The 15,037-nt window shown below is 44.8% G+C and overlaps 1 protein-coding gene across 1 annotated transcript in view; it reads right to left on the reverse strand.

Moving 5' to 3' along the window:
- Positions 1-3,029: 3,029 nt before the first annotated feature.
- ckap2l (cytoskeleton associated protein 2-like) overlaps positions 3,030-15,037 on the reverse strand; it is a 40,402-nt gene continuing 28,394 nt past the window's right edge. Inside the window, exon 9 of the mRNA XM_046351401.1 lies at positions 3,030-3,864. Coding sequence (XP_046207357.1) covers positions 3,528-3,864 — 337 coding nt within the window. The 3' untranslated portion in view covers positions 3,030-3,527. The remainder of the gene's footprint in view (positions 3,865-15,037) is intronic.

Here is a 15,037-nt window from a genome sequence, read left to right on the forward strand (position 1 = left end):
TTGGCATGTAAATGAGAGTATGTAGAGATGTCTTGTTTTGCCAGTCTTGGGTTAGAGTCAAACAGTTGCAACACACACATATATGATTGTCTTCTAGAATGACATTCACGGGTAAAACAGAATCTGGAATATGATGTATTTAGTGTGTCCTAAATGTATCAGCTCTGTAATTAACTTTGGAATGTAAAATGTGTATGTTAGTTTGTGAGAACTCACTAATTCCCCATCATTCATTCTGTTTGCTTCAGCACATCCAATTAATTGATTTCAATAGTTTGACAATTAGTCTGGTTCGGACAAGCCTCCTTCCGAGGCTTCGTTCATGGTGAGGTGTAAACACAAGTCTGGTTAGGACTAACAAAATGCTTTCACTTATAAAATAGACGGACACTGAAATTACCAAAGTTAATTATTTATTATACTTAAATACAGACATCATTCATGCCTCTAAATTACAAAAAAAACGACATTAAAAAATAAAGCAGGTACAGTTGAAGTCGGAAGTTTACATACACCTTTGCCAAATACATTTATACTCAGTTTTTCACAATTACAGACATTTAATCCAGTAAAAACCCCATTTTAGGTCAGTTAGGATCACCACTTTATTTTAAGAATGTGAAACGTCAGAATAATAGCAGAGGGAATTATGTATTTCAGCTTTTATTTCTTTCATCACATTCCCACTGGGTCAGAAGTTTACATACACTCAATTAGTATTTGGTAGCATTGGCTTTAAATTGTTTAACTTGGGTCAAATGTTTCTGGTAGCCTACCACAAGCTTCCCACAATCAGTTGGGTGAATTTTGTCCCATTCGTTAGGCAAGGGTAATTTCAGTGTAGGAAATGATGAAACAGCGTTACTGCCACCAGTAAGTACACAGTGATATATATCCCCTCGCACGGTCCCCGCAGCCAGACAACTTTTTCATGGCTTCTGGAGGGAAATGCTGTAGGAACGCTCAACCGGTGTCACTCATTCAGCAGACAGAAACTTTCAACCGGTTCTCGCCATTAAGCAGCGAGTCGGAGTCAGAAGCCGAGCCTTCTCTGGCCTCCACTCCTCCCAGTACGGGGTCAGACGCCGAAGCCTCCCACCATTATCTCTGACAAATTGAAAACCCTAGTCATTGGTGACTCCATTACCCGCAGTATTAGACTTAAAACGAATCATCCAGCGATCATACAGTATATTGTTTACCAGGGTGCAGGGCTACTGACGTTGAGGCTAATCTGAAGATGGTGCTGGCTAAAGCTAAAACTGGCGAGTGTAGAGAGTATAGAAATATTGTTATCCACGTCGGCAACAACGATGTTAGGACGAAACAGTCAGAGGTCACCAAGCGCAACACAGCTTCATTGTGTAAATTAGCTAGAAAGCCGTGTCGGCATCGAGTAATTGTCTCTGGCCCCCTCCCAGTTAGGGGGAGTGATGAGCTCTACAGCAGAGTCTCACAAATCAATTGTGAGGTTGAAAACTGTTTTCTGCCCCTCCCAAAAGATACACATTGTAGATAATTGTCCCCCTTTCTGGGACTCACCCACAAACAGGACCAAGCCTGACCTGCTGAGGAGTGACGGACTCCATCCTAGCTGGAGGGGTGCTCTCATCTTATCTACCAACATAGACAGGGCTTTAACTCCTCTAGCTCCACAATGAAATAGGGTGCAGGTCAGGCAGCAGGCTGTTAGCCAGCCTGTCAGCTTACTGGCGTCTGCCACTAGCACAGTCAGTGTAGTCAGCTCAGCTATCCCCTTAGCTATTCCTCATAATCCTGGACTATCGGACCACCGTTTTATTACTTTTGCAATCGCAACAAAAAAGCTGCTCAGACCCCAACCAAGGAGCATCAAAAGTCGTGCTATAAATTCTCAGATAACCCAAAGATTCCTTGATGCCCTTCCAGACTCCCTCTGCCTACCCAAGGACGTCAGAGGACATAAATCAGTTAACCACCTAACTGAGGAACTCAATTTAACCTTGCCCAATACCCTAGAGGCAGTTGCACCCCTAAAAACATTTGTCATAAGAAACTAGCTCCCTGGTACATAAATACCCAAGCTCTGAAGCAAGCTTCCAGAAAATTGGAACGGAAATGGCGCCACACCAAACTGGAAGTCGTCCGACTAGCTTGGAAAGACAGTACCGTGCAGTATCGAAGAGCCCTCACTGCTGCTCGATCATCCTATTTTTTCCCAACTTAATTGAGGAAAATAAGAACAATCCGAAATGTATTTTTGATACTGTGGTAAAGCTAACTAAAAAGCAGAGGATGGCTTTTACTTCAGCAGTGATAAATTCAAGAACTTCTTTGAGGAAAAGAACAATCATTAGAAAGCAAATTACAGACTCCTCTTTAAATCTGCATATTCCTCCAAAGCTCAGTTGCTTTTTGTTGCAAACCGTAGTCTGACTTTCTTATGGTGGTTTTGGAGCAGTGGCTTCTTCCTTGCTGAGCGGCCTTTCAGGTTATATTGTACACGTTTTACTGTGGATATAGATATTTTGAACCTGTTTCCTCCAGCATCAGTGTCCTTTGCTGTTGTTCTGGGATTGATTACACTTCTCGCACCAAAGTACGTTCATCTCTAGGAGACAGAATGCGTCTCCTTCCTGAGCGGTATGACGGCTGCGTGGTCCCATGGTGTTTATACTTGCATACTATCATTTGTACATATGAACGTGGTACCTTCAGGCGTTTGGAAATTGCTCAAAAGGATGAATTGTGGAGTTCTACAATTTTTATTTTATTTGTACAATTTTCCCATGATGTCAAGCGGAGGCAGAGTTTGAAGGTAGGCCTTGAAATACATCCACAGGTGCACCTCCAATTGACTCAAACAATGTCAATTAGCCTATCAGAAGCTCCTAAAGCCATCATCATTTTCTGGAATTTTCCAAGCTTTTTAAAGGCACAGTTAACTTAGTGTATGTAAACTTCTGACACAGTGAATTATAAGTGAAATAATATGTCTGTAAACAATTGTTGGAAAAATGACTTGTGTCATGTACAAAGTAGATGTCCTAACTGACTTGCCAAAACTATAGTTTGTTAACAAGAATTTTGTGGAGTGGCTGAAAAACATTTTTTTTTGACTCCAACTTACACTTAAGTAAACTTCCCACTTCAACTGTATGTACAATCTTTAAAAAAAACCTTACCACAGTTTGCATTAAAAAACAAAAGTCCATCTAAAAAGTCAATGGATGCTTTTGGTTTGACATACAAATGAGTAACTGTTGAGTTGGAAACCCATCTATGCATGACCCCCAGACAGATGGATCGACATGCTCTTCCTGCACGATTCTGTACAGAAAAGTTTAGATTGACAAACTCACCCTTGTTTTACTGCAGCTCGCCACTAAGAAATGTGACCATGCACTGAAGGACATACAACTGGACAGGTGTAAGCTACATTCCCAGATGGTGAGTGGGCATCATATCCAGCACCTCCCTATACCTGTACTGGTAGATCAGGCTAAAGCAGGAGAGGAAGCCACTTTACACTACTTGGACACAGCCCGTTAGTCTTCTTCCTCAGCGTAGACCAGCTGGATGTTGACCTTGTCTCTCAGCGCACCGTTCTCTCTGTACACGTACAGATGACCGTTTGGGACGGGCCCGGCGCTGCCTCCCCCCTCTTTGTCTCCCTCCCTCTCTCCTTCCCCCTCTCTCTCATCCTGCTGGGCCATCAGGTCATTGAAGGAGGCCACACATAGGTCGTGCTCCTGCAGGGAGGCGGGGTAGAAGAGCGCGGACCTCTCGATCCTCACCGAGCGCCTGACGGGCGTGAAGAATCTCAGCTCCTGTCCGTCCAACACGCGGGCCACCGCCGACTCCCTCTTCTGGCTCCTGAAACCACTGTGGGTGGGAGAGATCAGAGAGAACCGGTTACAGTATGAACAGTACATAAACATGGCGATGGCTTACAAGCCCAGAGCACACCTTAAATACAGTACATACACATGGATGGCTTACAAGCCCAGAGCACACCTTAAATACAGTACATACACATGGCGATGGCTTACAAGCCCAGAGCACACCTTAAATACAGTACATACACATGGCGATGGCTTACAAGCCCAGAGCACACCTTAAATACAGTACACACACAGTGATGGGTTTGAATCCCAGAACACGGGTTAAATAACAGTACACATGGTGATGGGACTGAAATGGCAGCTCTTGTCAATAGTTGTGCACTATATGGGGTAGGACTGCCCCCAATTAGTCGACAGGTCAATTGTTTGGTCGTAACGCTGTTGGTCGACCAAGATGTTTTTTTTTTTTAGTCCAGCAGTAACAAATATCTCTATACATTTGCACCCATCTCAGTGAACTAATCCATTGTGGAGGCCTAGACTAAAATGTGGTCGGAGGCTCCATATGGGAGGGTGGGACAATGCAGAGGGCTCTGTATATCTCCGTAATTGACATGATTAGTTGACGGCTAGGTGGGGGCGGTACATCCTGTAGAAAACACTCACTTCCTTGACGACAGCCCTGACTTCTGAGGCCGTTTCACTGTAAATGCTGCATGGCCGAAGCAGATGTCAGATTGACCATGTGTCCAGATGCACAATGCACTTGCCTCTCCAGAATGTCTCTCCTGCCAATATGTGCACATTCATTGTTTTATAACTTCATTGTGTGAATTGTTTGTGTTGATTGTTAGCGTCTATCAATTCCCCATTACACACATCCCCAGTTAATTCCTATAATATATCTAAATCTACAATGTTTGTTACTTTTCTGTTAATGCAATCGATATTATTATTCCAGTCTTCCAGCTATCATTGTCAGAGTGCACAACCTATGCTACACTTGTCATTAACACATTTAGGCTTATTTCCATTTACCAGTTTTGTCAATTTAGTCAGTGTCCTTTGAGGGGCCTCCTGTCAATGTTGAGTAGAAGTGGGCCTATAGACTACCTGGCCAGCAGGCAAACGTGGGCATATAAACTGTGCCCATTTGAGGATCTGATATTTCTTATTGGCTTAACGCACCACCACTAATGACCTGTGGAGATCAATGTAATGTCTTCACCACCACTAATGACCTAATGACCTGTGGAGATCGACGTAATGTCTTCACCACCACTAATGACCTGTGGAGATCAACGTAATGTCTTCACCACCACTAATGACCTAATGACCTGTGGAGATCGACGTAATGTCTTCACCACCACTAATGACCTGTGGAGATCGACGTAATATCTTCACCACCACTAATGACCTGTGGAGATCAACGTAATGTCTTCACCACCACTAATGACCTGTGGAGATCGACGTAATGTCTTCACCACCACTAATGACCTGTGGAGATCGACGTAATGTCTTCACCACCACTAATGACCTGTGGAGATCAACGTAATGTCTTCACCACCACTAATGACCTGTGGAGATCGACGTAATATCTTCACCACCACTAATGACCTGTGGAGATCAACGTAATGTCTTCACCACCACTAATGACCTAATGACCTGTGGAGATCGACGTAATGTCTTCACCACCACTAATGACCTAATGACCTGTGGAGATCGACGTAATGTCTTCACCACCACTAATGACCTGTGGAGATCGACGTAATATCTTCACCACCACTAATGACCTGTGGAGATCATAATGTCTTCACCACCACTAATGACCTGTGGAGATCGACCACCACTAATGACCTGGAGATCATAATGTCTTCACCACCACTAATGACCTGTGGAGATCAACGTAATGTCTTCACCACCACTAATGACCTGTGGAGATCGACGTAATATCTTCACCACCACTAATGACCTGTGGAGATCAACGTAATGTCTTCACCACCACTAATGACCTAATGACCTGTGGAGATCAACGTAATGTCTTCACCACCACTAATGACCTGTGGAGATCAACGTAATGTCTTCACCACCACTAATGACCTAATGACCTGTGGAGATCGACGTAATGTCTTCACCACCACTAATGACCTGTGGAGATCAATGTAATGTCTTCACCACCACTAATGACCTAATGACCTGTGGAGATCGGTAATGTCTTCACCACCACTAATGACCTGTGGAGATCAATAATGTCTTCACCACCACTAATGACCTAATGACCTGTGGAGATCCAATGTCTTCACCACCACTAATGACCTGTGGAGATCAATGTAATGTCTTCACCACCACTAATGACCTAATGACCTGTGGAGATCACGTAATGTCTTCACCACCACTAATGACCTGTGGAGATCAACGTAATGTCTTCACCACCACTAATGACTTATCTTCTTCACCACCACTAATGACCTAATGACCTGTGGAGATCGAGCGTAATGTCTTCACCACCACTAATGACTAATTGTGGAGATCAGTAATGTCTTCACCACCACTAATGACCTGTGGAGATCCACCACCACTAATGACCTGACCTGGAGATCTGTCTTCACCACCACTAATGACCTGTGGAGATCAATGTAATGTCTTCACCACCACTAATGACCTGTGGAGATCAATGTAATGTCTTCACCACCACTAATGACCTGTGGAGATCAATGTAATGTCTTCACCACCACTAATGACCTGTGGAGATCGACGTAATGTCTTCACCACCACTAATGACCTGTGGAGATCAACGTAATGTCTTCACCACCACTAATGACCTGTGGAGATCATGTCTTCACCACCACTAATGACCTGTGGAGATCCGTAATGTCTTCACCACCACTAATGACCTGTGGAGATCTGTAATATCTTCACCACCACTAATGACCTGTGGAGATCAACGTAATGTCTTCACCACCACTAATGACCTGTGGAGATCACGTAATGTCTTCACCACCACTAATGACCTAATGACCTGTGGAGATCAATGTCTTCACCAATGTCTACCACTAATGACCTGTGGAGATCACGTAATGTCTTCACCACCACTAATGACCTAATGACCTGTGGAGATCAACCTTCACCACCACTAATGACCTGTGGAGATCGACGTAATGTCTTCACCACCACTAATGACCTAATGACCTGTGGAGATCAACGTAATGTCTTCACCACCACTAATGACCTGTGGAGATCTTCTTCACCACCACTAATGACCTGTGGAGATCAATGTAATGTCTTCACCACCACTAATGACCTGTGGAGATCACGTAATGTCTTCACCACCACTAATGACCTGTGGAGATCAACGTAATGTCTTCACCACCACTAATGACCTGTGGAGATCAACGTAATGTCTTCACCACCACTAATGACCTGTGGAGATCCTAATGTCTTCACCACCACTAATGACCTGTGGAGATCAATGTAATGTCTTCACCACCACTAATGACCTGTGGAGATCGACCTTCACCACCACTAATGACCTGTGGAGATCGACATAATGTCTTCACCACCACTAATGACCTGTGGAGATCAATGTAATGTCTTCACCACCACTAATGACCTGTGGAGATCAATGTAATGTCTTCACCACCACTAATGACCTGTGGAGATCAAGGTAATGTCTTCACCACCACTAATGACCTGTGGAGATCAATGTAATGTCTTCACCACCACTAATGACCTGTGGAGATCCTGTGACCTGAGATCATGGTAATGTCTTCACCACCACTAATGACCTGTGGAGATCGACGTAATGTCTTCACCACCACTAATGACCTGTGGAGATCAATGTAATGTCTTCACCACCACTAATGACCTGTGGAGATCAATGTAATGTCTTCACCACCACTAATGACCTGTGGAGATCGACGTAATGTCTTCACCACCACTAATGACCTGTGGAGATCGACGTAATGTCTTCACCACCACTAATGACCTGTGGAGATCGACGTAATGTCTTCACCACCACTAATGACCTGTGGAGATCAACGTAATGTCTTCACCACCACTAATGACCTGTGGAGATCGACGTAATGTCTTCACCACCACTAATGACCTGTGGAGATCGACATAATGTCTTCACCACCACTAATGACCTGTGGAGATCAATGTAATGTCTTCACCACCACTAATGACCTGTGGAGATCAATGTAATGTCTTCACCACCACTAATGACCTGTGGAGATCAAGGTAATGTCTTCACCACCACTAATGACCTGTGGAGATCAATGTAATGTCTTCACCACCACTAATGACCTGTGGAGATCATGGTAATGTCTTCACCACCACTAATGACCTGTGGAGATCGACGTAATGTCTTCACCACCACTAATGACCTGTGGAGATCAATGTAATGTCTTCACCACCACTAATGACCTGTGGAGATCAATGTAATGTCTTCACCACCTCAAACAGCAGGCAAACAAAGTCTGTTTTTACATCCATTGAGAATGACAATAGTTCCTCAATATATTTCAAGCTCTTTCCCTTTCAATAACCACTCAGCTTGAAAGGGAAAAATGTAATGCTCTGAAACGTCATAAAATAGGCCGACTTAATTACTTGTTATCAGTGCAGGACTTGAACTGAAATAGGTTCCGGTATGGATTTTGGGTGCCGGTACTGTTTATATTTAGGTGCAGTTTATATTTAGTGTAATAATTTATAAAAAGAGGAAGAGGAGGTCAAGCAGTAGAACATTTAACGTTTCTCAGCTCTGGTGAGTTCCTGTTCCCTCTTCCTTGTTCGGGAGGCGTTCGGCGGTCGACGTCACCGGCTTTCTAGCCACCGCCGATCCACTTTTCACGTATGTGCCTATTCACACCTGGCTTCACTCAACCAATTACTCGTTATTATTTAACCCTCTGTTCCCCATGTTGTGTTCGTGAGTGATTGTTTATTTGTGATACGGGGCTTTCATGTTTGCCTTGTATATTTGTATTTTATGAGTAAAATACTTTGATTACTCATATCTGCTGTCCTGCGCCGGACTCCAACACCAGCTACACATAGGACCCCTTACACGAGCACATATAGCCAACAGCTGTGTCTGTCCCGAGCTCACTGGTGCAAGAAACCGAGGGTCCAGAATATATTATGCAACGTTGCATGTTCACGAGCCAAGCTTCAGGACAGACCCAAGAAAGCCAGCAGGAAGAGAATAGTTGTCGGGTTACGTTTTAATTGTTCTTTGTCTTATTAAAACACATAGGGTGTGTCTGTACGGAAAATACACGTTTAAAATGTAGACTATTCGATTTGGTCGAAAGAACAGACTACTTTCGGCCAACCAAGATGTTTGCTAGTCGGGGACAGCCCTAATATAGCGAATAGGATGCCAATCGGAACATAGACAAGGTGATTGGGGCGACAGGAAGCTTAGCGGGGCGGCAGGCAGCCTAGTGGTTAGAGCGTTGGGCCAGTATCCGAAAGGTTGCTAGATCAAATCCCTGTAAAAAAGCTGTAATTCTGCCCCTAAACAAGGCAGTCAACCCACTGTTCCTAGACCAGTCAACCCACTGTTCCTAGACCAGTCAACCCACTGTTCCTAGACCAGTCAACCCACTGTTCCTAGACCAGTCAACCCACTGTTCCTAGGCTGTCATTGTCAATAAGAATTTGTTCTTAACTGACTTGCCTAATTCAATAAAGGTTCAATAAAAATGGATGGGAATACGGGACATGGCCGAACCGGACCACCTGTTGCCAATGGCAGTGTTAGTGTCTGGGTACAAAGATGTGGTAAAATGAAGCCCTATTCAGTGTGGTAGCCCTTTACACTTGGATCCATATAAGAGTTGAAACATTTGGACACTGATAAGCACTTCAATTAAGCACAGTAACATATACATGACCACAGCGCAGTATTGTTTTTGACTAACAACAGTTGTGAATTGAAGTCAGAAGTTTACATACACTTCGGTTGGAGTCATTAAAACTACTTTTTTGAACCACTGCACACATGTCTTGTTAACAAACTGTCGTTTTTGCAAGTCGTTTAGGACATCTACTTTGTGCATGACACAAGCCATTTTTCCAACAATTGTTTACAGACAGATTATTTCACTGGATCACAATTCCAGTAAGTCAGTTTACATACAGTAAGTCAGAAGTTTACATACACTAAGTTGACTGTGCCTTTAAACAGCTTGGAAAATTCCAGAAAATGACATCATGGCTTTCAAGGCCAACCTTCAAACTCAGTGCCCTTTTGCTTGGCATCATGGGAACATCCAAATAAATCAGCCAAGACCTCAGAAAAAAAGTCTGATTCATTCTTGGGAAAAATTTCCAAACGCCTGAAGGTACCGCGTTCATCTGTACAAACACCATGGGACCACGCAGCCGTCATACCGCTCAGGAAGGAGACGTACTTTGGAAACGTACTTTCAATCCCAGAACAGCAGCAAAGGATCTTGTCAAGTCGCTGGAGGAAACAGCAAAACAAGTCCTATATCGAAATAACCTGAAAGGCCACTCAGCAATGAAAAAGCCACTGTTCTAGAACCGCCATAAAAAAAAGCCAGACTACGGTTTGCAACTGCACATGGGGACAAAGCTTGTACTTTTTGGAGAAATGTCCTCTGGTCTGATGAAATAACAATAGAACTGTTTGGCCATAATGACCAACGTTATATTTGGAGGAAAAAGGGGGAGGCTTGCAAGTCGAAGAACTCCATCCCAACCGTGAAGCACAGGGGTAGCAGCATCATGTTGTGGGGGTGCTTTGCTGCAGGAGGGACTGGTGCACTTCACAAAATAGATGGCATCACAAGGAGAGAAAATGATGTGGATGTATTGAAGCAACAACTCAAGACGTCAGTCAGGAAGTTAAACCTTGGTCGCAAATGGGTCTTCCAAATGGACAATTACCCCAAGCATACTTCCAAAGTTGTGGCAAAATGGCTTAAGGACAACAAAGTCAAGGTATTGGCGTGGCCATCAAAGCCCTGACCTCAATCCCATAGAAAATGTGTGGGCAGAACTGAAAAAGCGTGTGCGAACAAGGAGGCCTAGAAACCAGACTCAGTTACAAAAGCACAGTAAGGAGGTATGTGACAAATTCACCCAACTTATTGTGGGAAGCTTGTGGAAGGCAACCTGAAACGTTTAACCCAAGTTAAACAATTTAAATGGCAATGCTACCAAATACTAATTGAGTGTATGTACACTTCTGACCCACTGGGAATGTGATAAGACATAACTATTTATTTCAGATTTTTTCCTTTACTATTATTCTGAAAATAAAGTGGAGATCCTAACTGACCTAAAACGGGGCATTTTAACTAGGATTAAATGTCAGGAATCGTGAAACTGAATTAATGTATTTGGCTAAGGTGTATGCAAACTTCCGACTAACTGTGTGACGGCCGGCCGCCCAACAACCTGCCCGCTTGACCCTATCCCCTCTCTTCTCCAGACCATTTCCGGAGACCTTCTCCCTTACCTCACCCCGCTCATCAACTCATCCCTGACCGCTGGCTACGTCCCTTCCGTCTTCAAGAGAGCGAGAGTTGCACCCCTTCTGAAAAAACCTACACTCGATCCCTCCGATGTCAACAATTACAGACCAGTATCCCTTCTTTCTTTTCTCTCAAACTCTTGAACGTGCCGTCCTTGGCCAGCTCTCCCGCTATCTCTCTCTGAATGACCTTCTTGATCCAAATCAGTCAGGTTTCAAGACTAGTCATTCAACTGAGACTGCTCTCCTCTGTATCACGGAGGCGCTCCGCACTGCTAAAGCTAACTCTCTCTCCTCTGCTCTCATCCTTCTAGAGCTATCGGCTGCCTTCGATACTGTCAGATCCTCCTCTCCACCCTCTCCGAGTTGGGCATCTCCGGCGCGGCCCACGCTTGGATTGCGTCCTACCTGACAGGTCGCTCCTACCAGGTGGCGTGGCGAGAATCTGTCTCCTCACCACGCGCTCTCACCACTGGTGTCCCCCAGGGCTCTGTTCTAGGCCCTCTCCTATTCTCGCTATACACCAAGTCACTTGGCTCTGTCATAACCTCACATGGTCTCTCCTATCATTGCTATGCAGACGACACACAATTAATCTTCTCCTTTCCCCCTTCTGATGACCAGGTGTCGAATCGCATCTCTGCATGTCTTGCAGACATATCAGTGTGGATGACGGATCACCACCTCAAGCTGAACCTCGGCAAGACGGAGCTGCTCTTCCTCCCGGGGAAGGACTGCCCGTTCCATGATCTCGCCATCACGGTTGACAACTCCATTGTGTCCTCCTCCCAGAGCGCCAAGAACCTTGGCATGATCCTGGACAACACCCTGTCGTTCTCAACTAACATCAAGGCGGTGGCCCGTTCCTGTAGGTTCATGCTCTACAACATCCGCAGAGTACGACCCTGCCTCACACAGGAAGCGGCGCAGGTCCTAATCCAGGCACTTGTCATCTCCCGTCTGGATTACTGCAACTCGCTGTTGGCTGGGCTCCCTGCCTGTGCCATTAAACCCCTGCAATTCATCCAGAACGCCGCAGCCCGTCTGGTGTTCAACCTTCCCAAGTTCTCTCACGTCACCCCGCTCCTCCGCTCTCTCCACTGGCTTCCAGTTGAAGCTCGCATCCGCTACAAGACCATGGTGCTTGCCTACGGAGCTGTGAGGGGAACGGCACCTCAGTACCTCCAGGCTCTGATCAGGCCCTACACCCAAACAAGGGCACTGCGTTCATCCACCTCTGGCCTGCTCGCCTCCCTACCACTGAGGAAGTACAGTTCCCGCTCAGCCCAGTCAAAACTGTTTGCTGCTCTGGCCCCCCAATGGTGGAACAAACTCCCTCACGACGCCAGGACAGCGGAGTCAATCACCACCTTCCGGAGACACCTGAAACCCCACCTCTTTAAGGAATACCTAGGATAGGATAAAGTAATCCTTCTCACCCCCCCCTTTAAGATTTAGATGCACTATTGTAAAGTGACTGTTCCACTGGATGTCATAAGGTGAATGCACCAATTTGTGCATAAGAGCGTCTGCTAAATGACTTAAATGTAAATGTACACACACACACCCTTTTTCAGGACCGTCTTTCAAAGATAATCAAACATCCAAATAGCTTCACAGATCTTCATTGTAAAGGATTTAAACATGGTTTCTCATGCTTGTTCAATGAAACAAACAGCTTACAGACGGTAGGAAATTAAGGTCACAGTTATGAAAACTTAGGACAGTAAAGAGGCCGTTCTAGTGACTCTGAAAAACACCAAAATAACGATTCCCAGTGTCCCTGCTCATCTGTGTGAACGTGCCTTGGCATGCTGTAAGGAGGAATGCACATGTGCCTTGGCATGCTGTAAGGAGGAATGCACATGTTAGCAGGGTAATAAATTGCAATATCCGTACTGAGAGACACCTAAGACAGTGCTACAGGGAGACAGGACGGACAGCTGATTGTCCTCACAGTGGCAGAGCACGTGTAACAACACCTGCACAGGATTGGTACATCCGAACACCACACCCACGGGGCAGGTACAGGATGGCAACAACAACTGCCTGAGTTACACCATGAACGCACAATCCCTCCATCAGTGCTCAGACTGTCTGCAATAGGCTGAGAGGCTGGATTGAGGGCTTGTAGGCCTGTTGTAAGGCAGGTCCTCACCAGACATCACCGGCAATAAAGTCGCCTATGGGCACAAACCCACCGTCGCTGGACCAGACAGGACTGGCAAAAAGTGCTCTTCACTGACAAGTCGCGGTTTTGTCTCACCAGGGGTGATGGTCGGATTCACGTTTATCGTCGAAGGAATTAGCATTACACCAAGGCCTGTACTCTGGAGTGGGATCGATTTGGAGGTGGAGGGTCCATCGTGGTCTGAGGCAGTGTCATCGGATTGAGCTTGTTGTCATTACTTGCAATCTCAACGCTGTGCATTACAGGGAAGACATCCTCCTCTCTCATGTGGTACCCTTCCTGCAGGCTCATCCTGACCCTCCAGCATGACAATGCCACCAGCCATACTGCTCGTTCTGTGAGTGATTTCCTGCAAGACAGGAATGTCAGTGTTCTGCCATAGCCAGCAAAGACCTCTGGGACCTGTTGGATAGGAGGGTGAGGGCTGGGGCCATTCCCCCCAGAAATGTCCAGAAACTTGCAGGTGCCTTGGTGGAAGAGTGGGGTAACATCTCACAGCAAGAACTGGAAAATGTGGTGCAGTCCATGAGGAGGAGATGCACTGTAGTACTTAATGCAGCTTGGTGGCCACACCAGATACTGACTGTTACTTTTGATTTTGACCCTCCCTGTGTTCAGGGACACATTCTATTTCTGTTTGTCACATGTCTGTGGAACTTGTTCAGTTTATGTCTGTTGTTGAATCTTATGTTCATACAAATATTTACACATGTCAAGTTTCCTGAAAATAAAAGCAGTTGACAGTGAGAGGATGTTTCTTCTTTTGCTGAGTTTATATAGAAATATAGGCCTAAGTAAGTTACTGTTTGAAGACTTAACAGGACGCATTCTTAGGTCTACAGCTCCATGGCGGTTATACAAGGCCTACTAATGATAACGACATTACTTATTAATAATCATAATGATGATAATAATAAGAACGAGAACAAGAAAAAGGAGGGTATAGGAGCTAGAGCTGTGTACATGTGATAAACAGGTGCAGTTAGATTACAATCATATTTTTCTTCCTGTTTGGAACAGTGTAAACACTAAATAAATAACAAATACCAGGCTGTGTTAGTGGGGAGAAAAAATGGTCAAGCTCAACCATGATTAAAAACAGCCAAATCTGTGAAAATATCTTTATCCGACATTTTGCCGTTGCAAAACACTCAAACAGGCAACAGAAGCAAGATTGGTACTGTATATCTACAAAAATAAGACAATCGAAAGTTGGGACACAATCCTACTCATTCAAGAATAATAGTGAAGACATCCAAACTATGAAATAACACATATGGAATCATGTAATAACCAAAGAAATGTTAAACAAATCAAAATATTATATATTTGAGATTCTTCAAGGTAGCCACCCTTTGCCATGACAGCTTTGCAAACTCTTGGCATTCCCTCAACCAGCGTCACCTGGAATGATTTCCCAACAGTCTTGAAGGAGTTCCCACATATGCTGAACATTTGTTTGCTGCTTTTCCTTCCCTCTGTGGTTCAACTCATCCCAAATCATCTCAATTG

This window comes from Oncorhynchus gorbuscha, linkage group LG05, assembly GCF_021184085.1.
Source record: "Oncorhynchus gorbuscha isolate QuinsamMale2020 ecotype Even-year linkage group LG05, OgorEven_v1.0, whole genome shotgun sequence".
Classification (NCBI taxonomy): domain Eukaryota; kingdom Metazoa; phylum Chordata; class Actinopteri; order Salmoniformes; family Salmonidae; genus Oncorhynchus; species Oncorhynchus gorbuscha.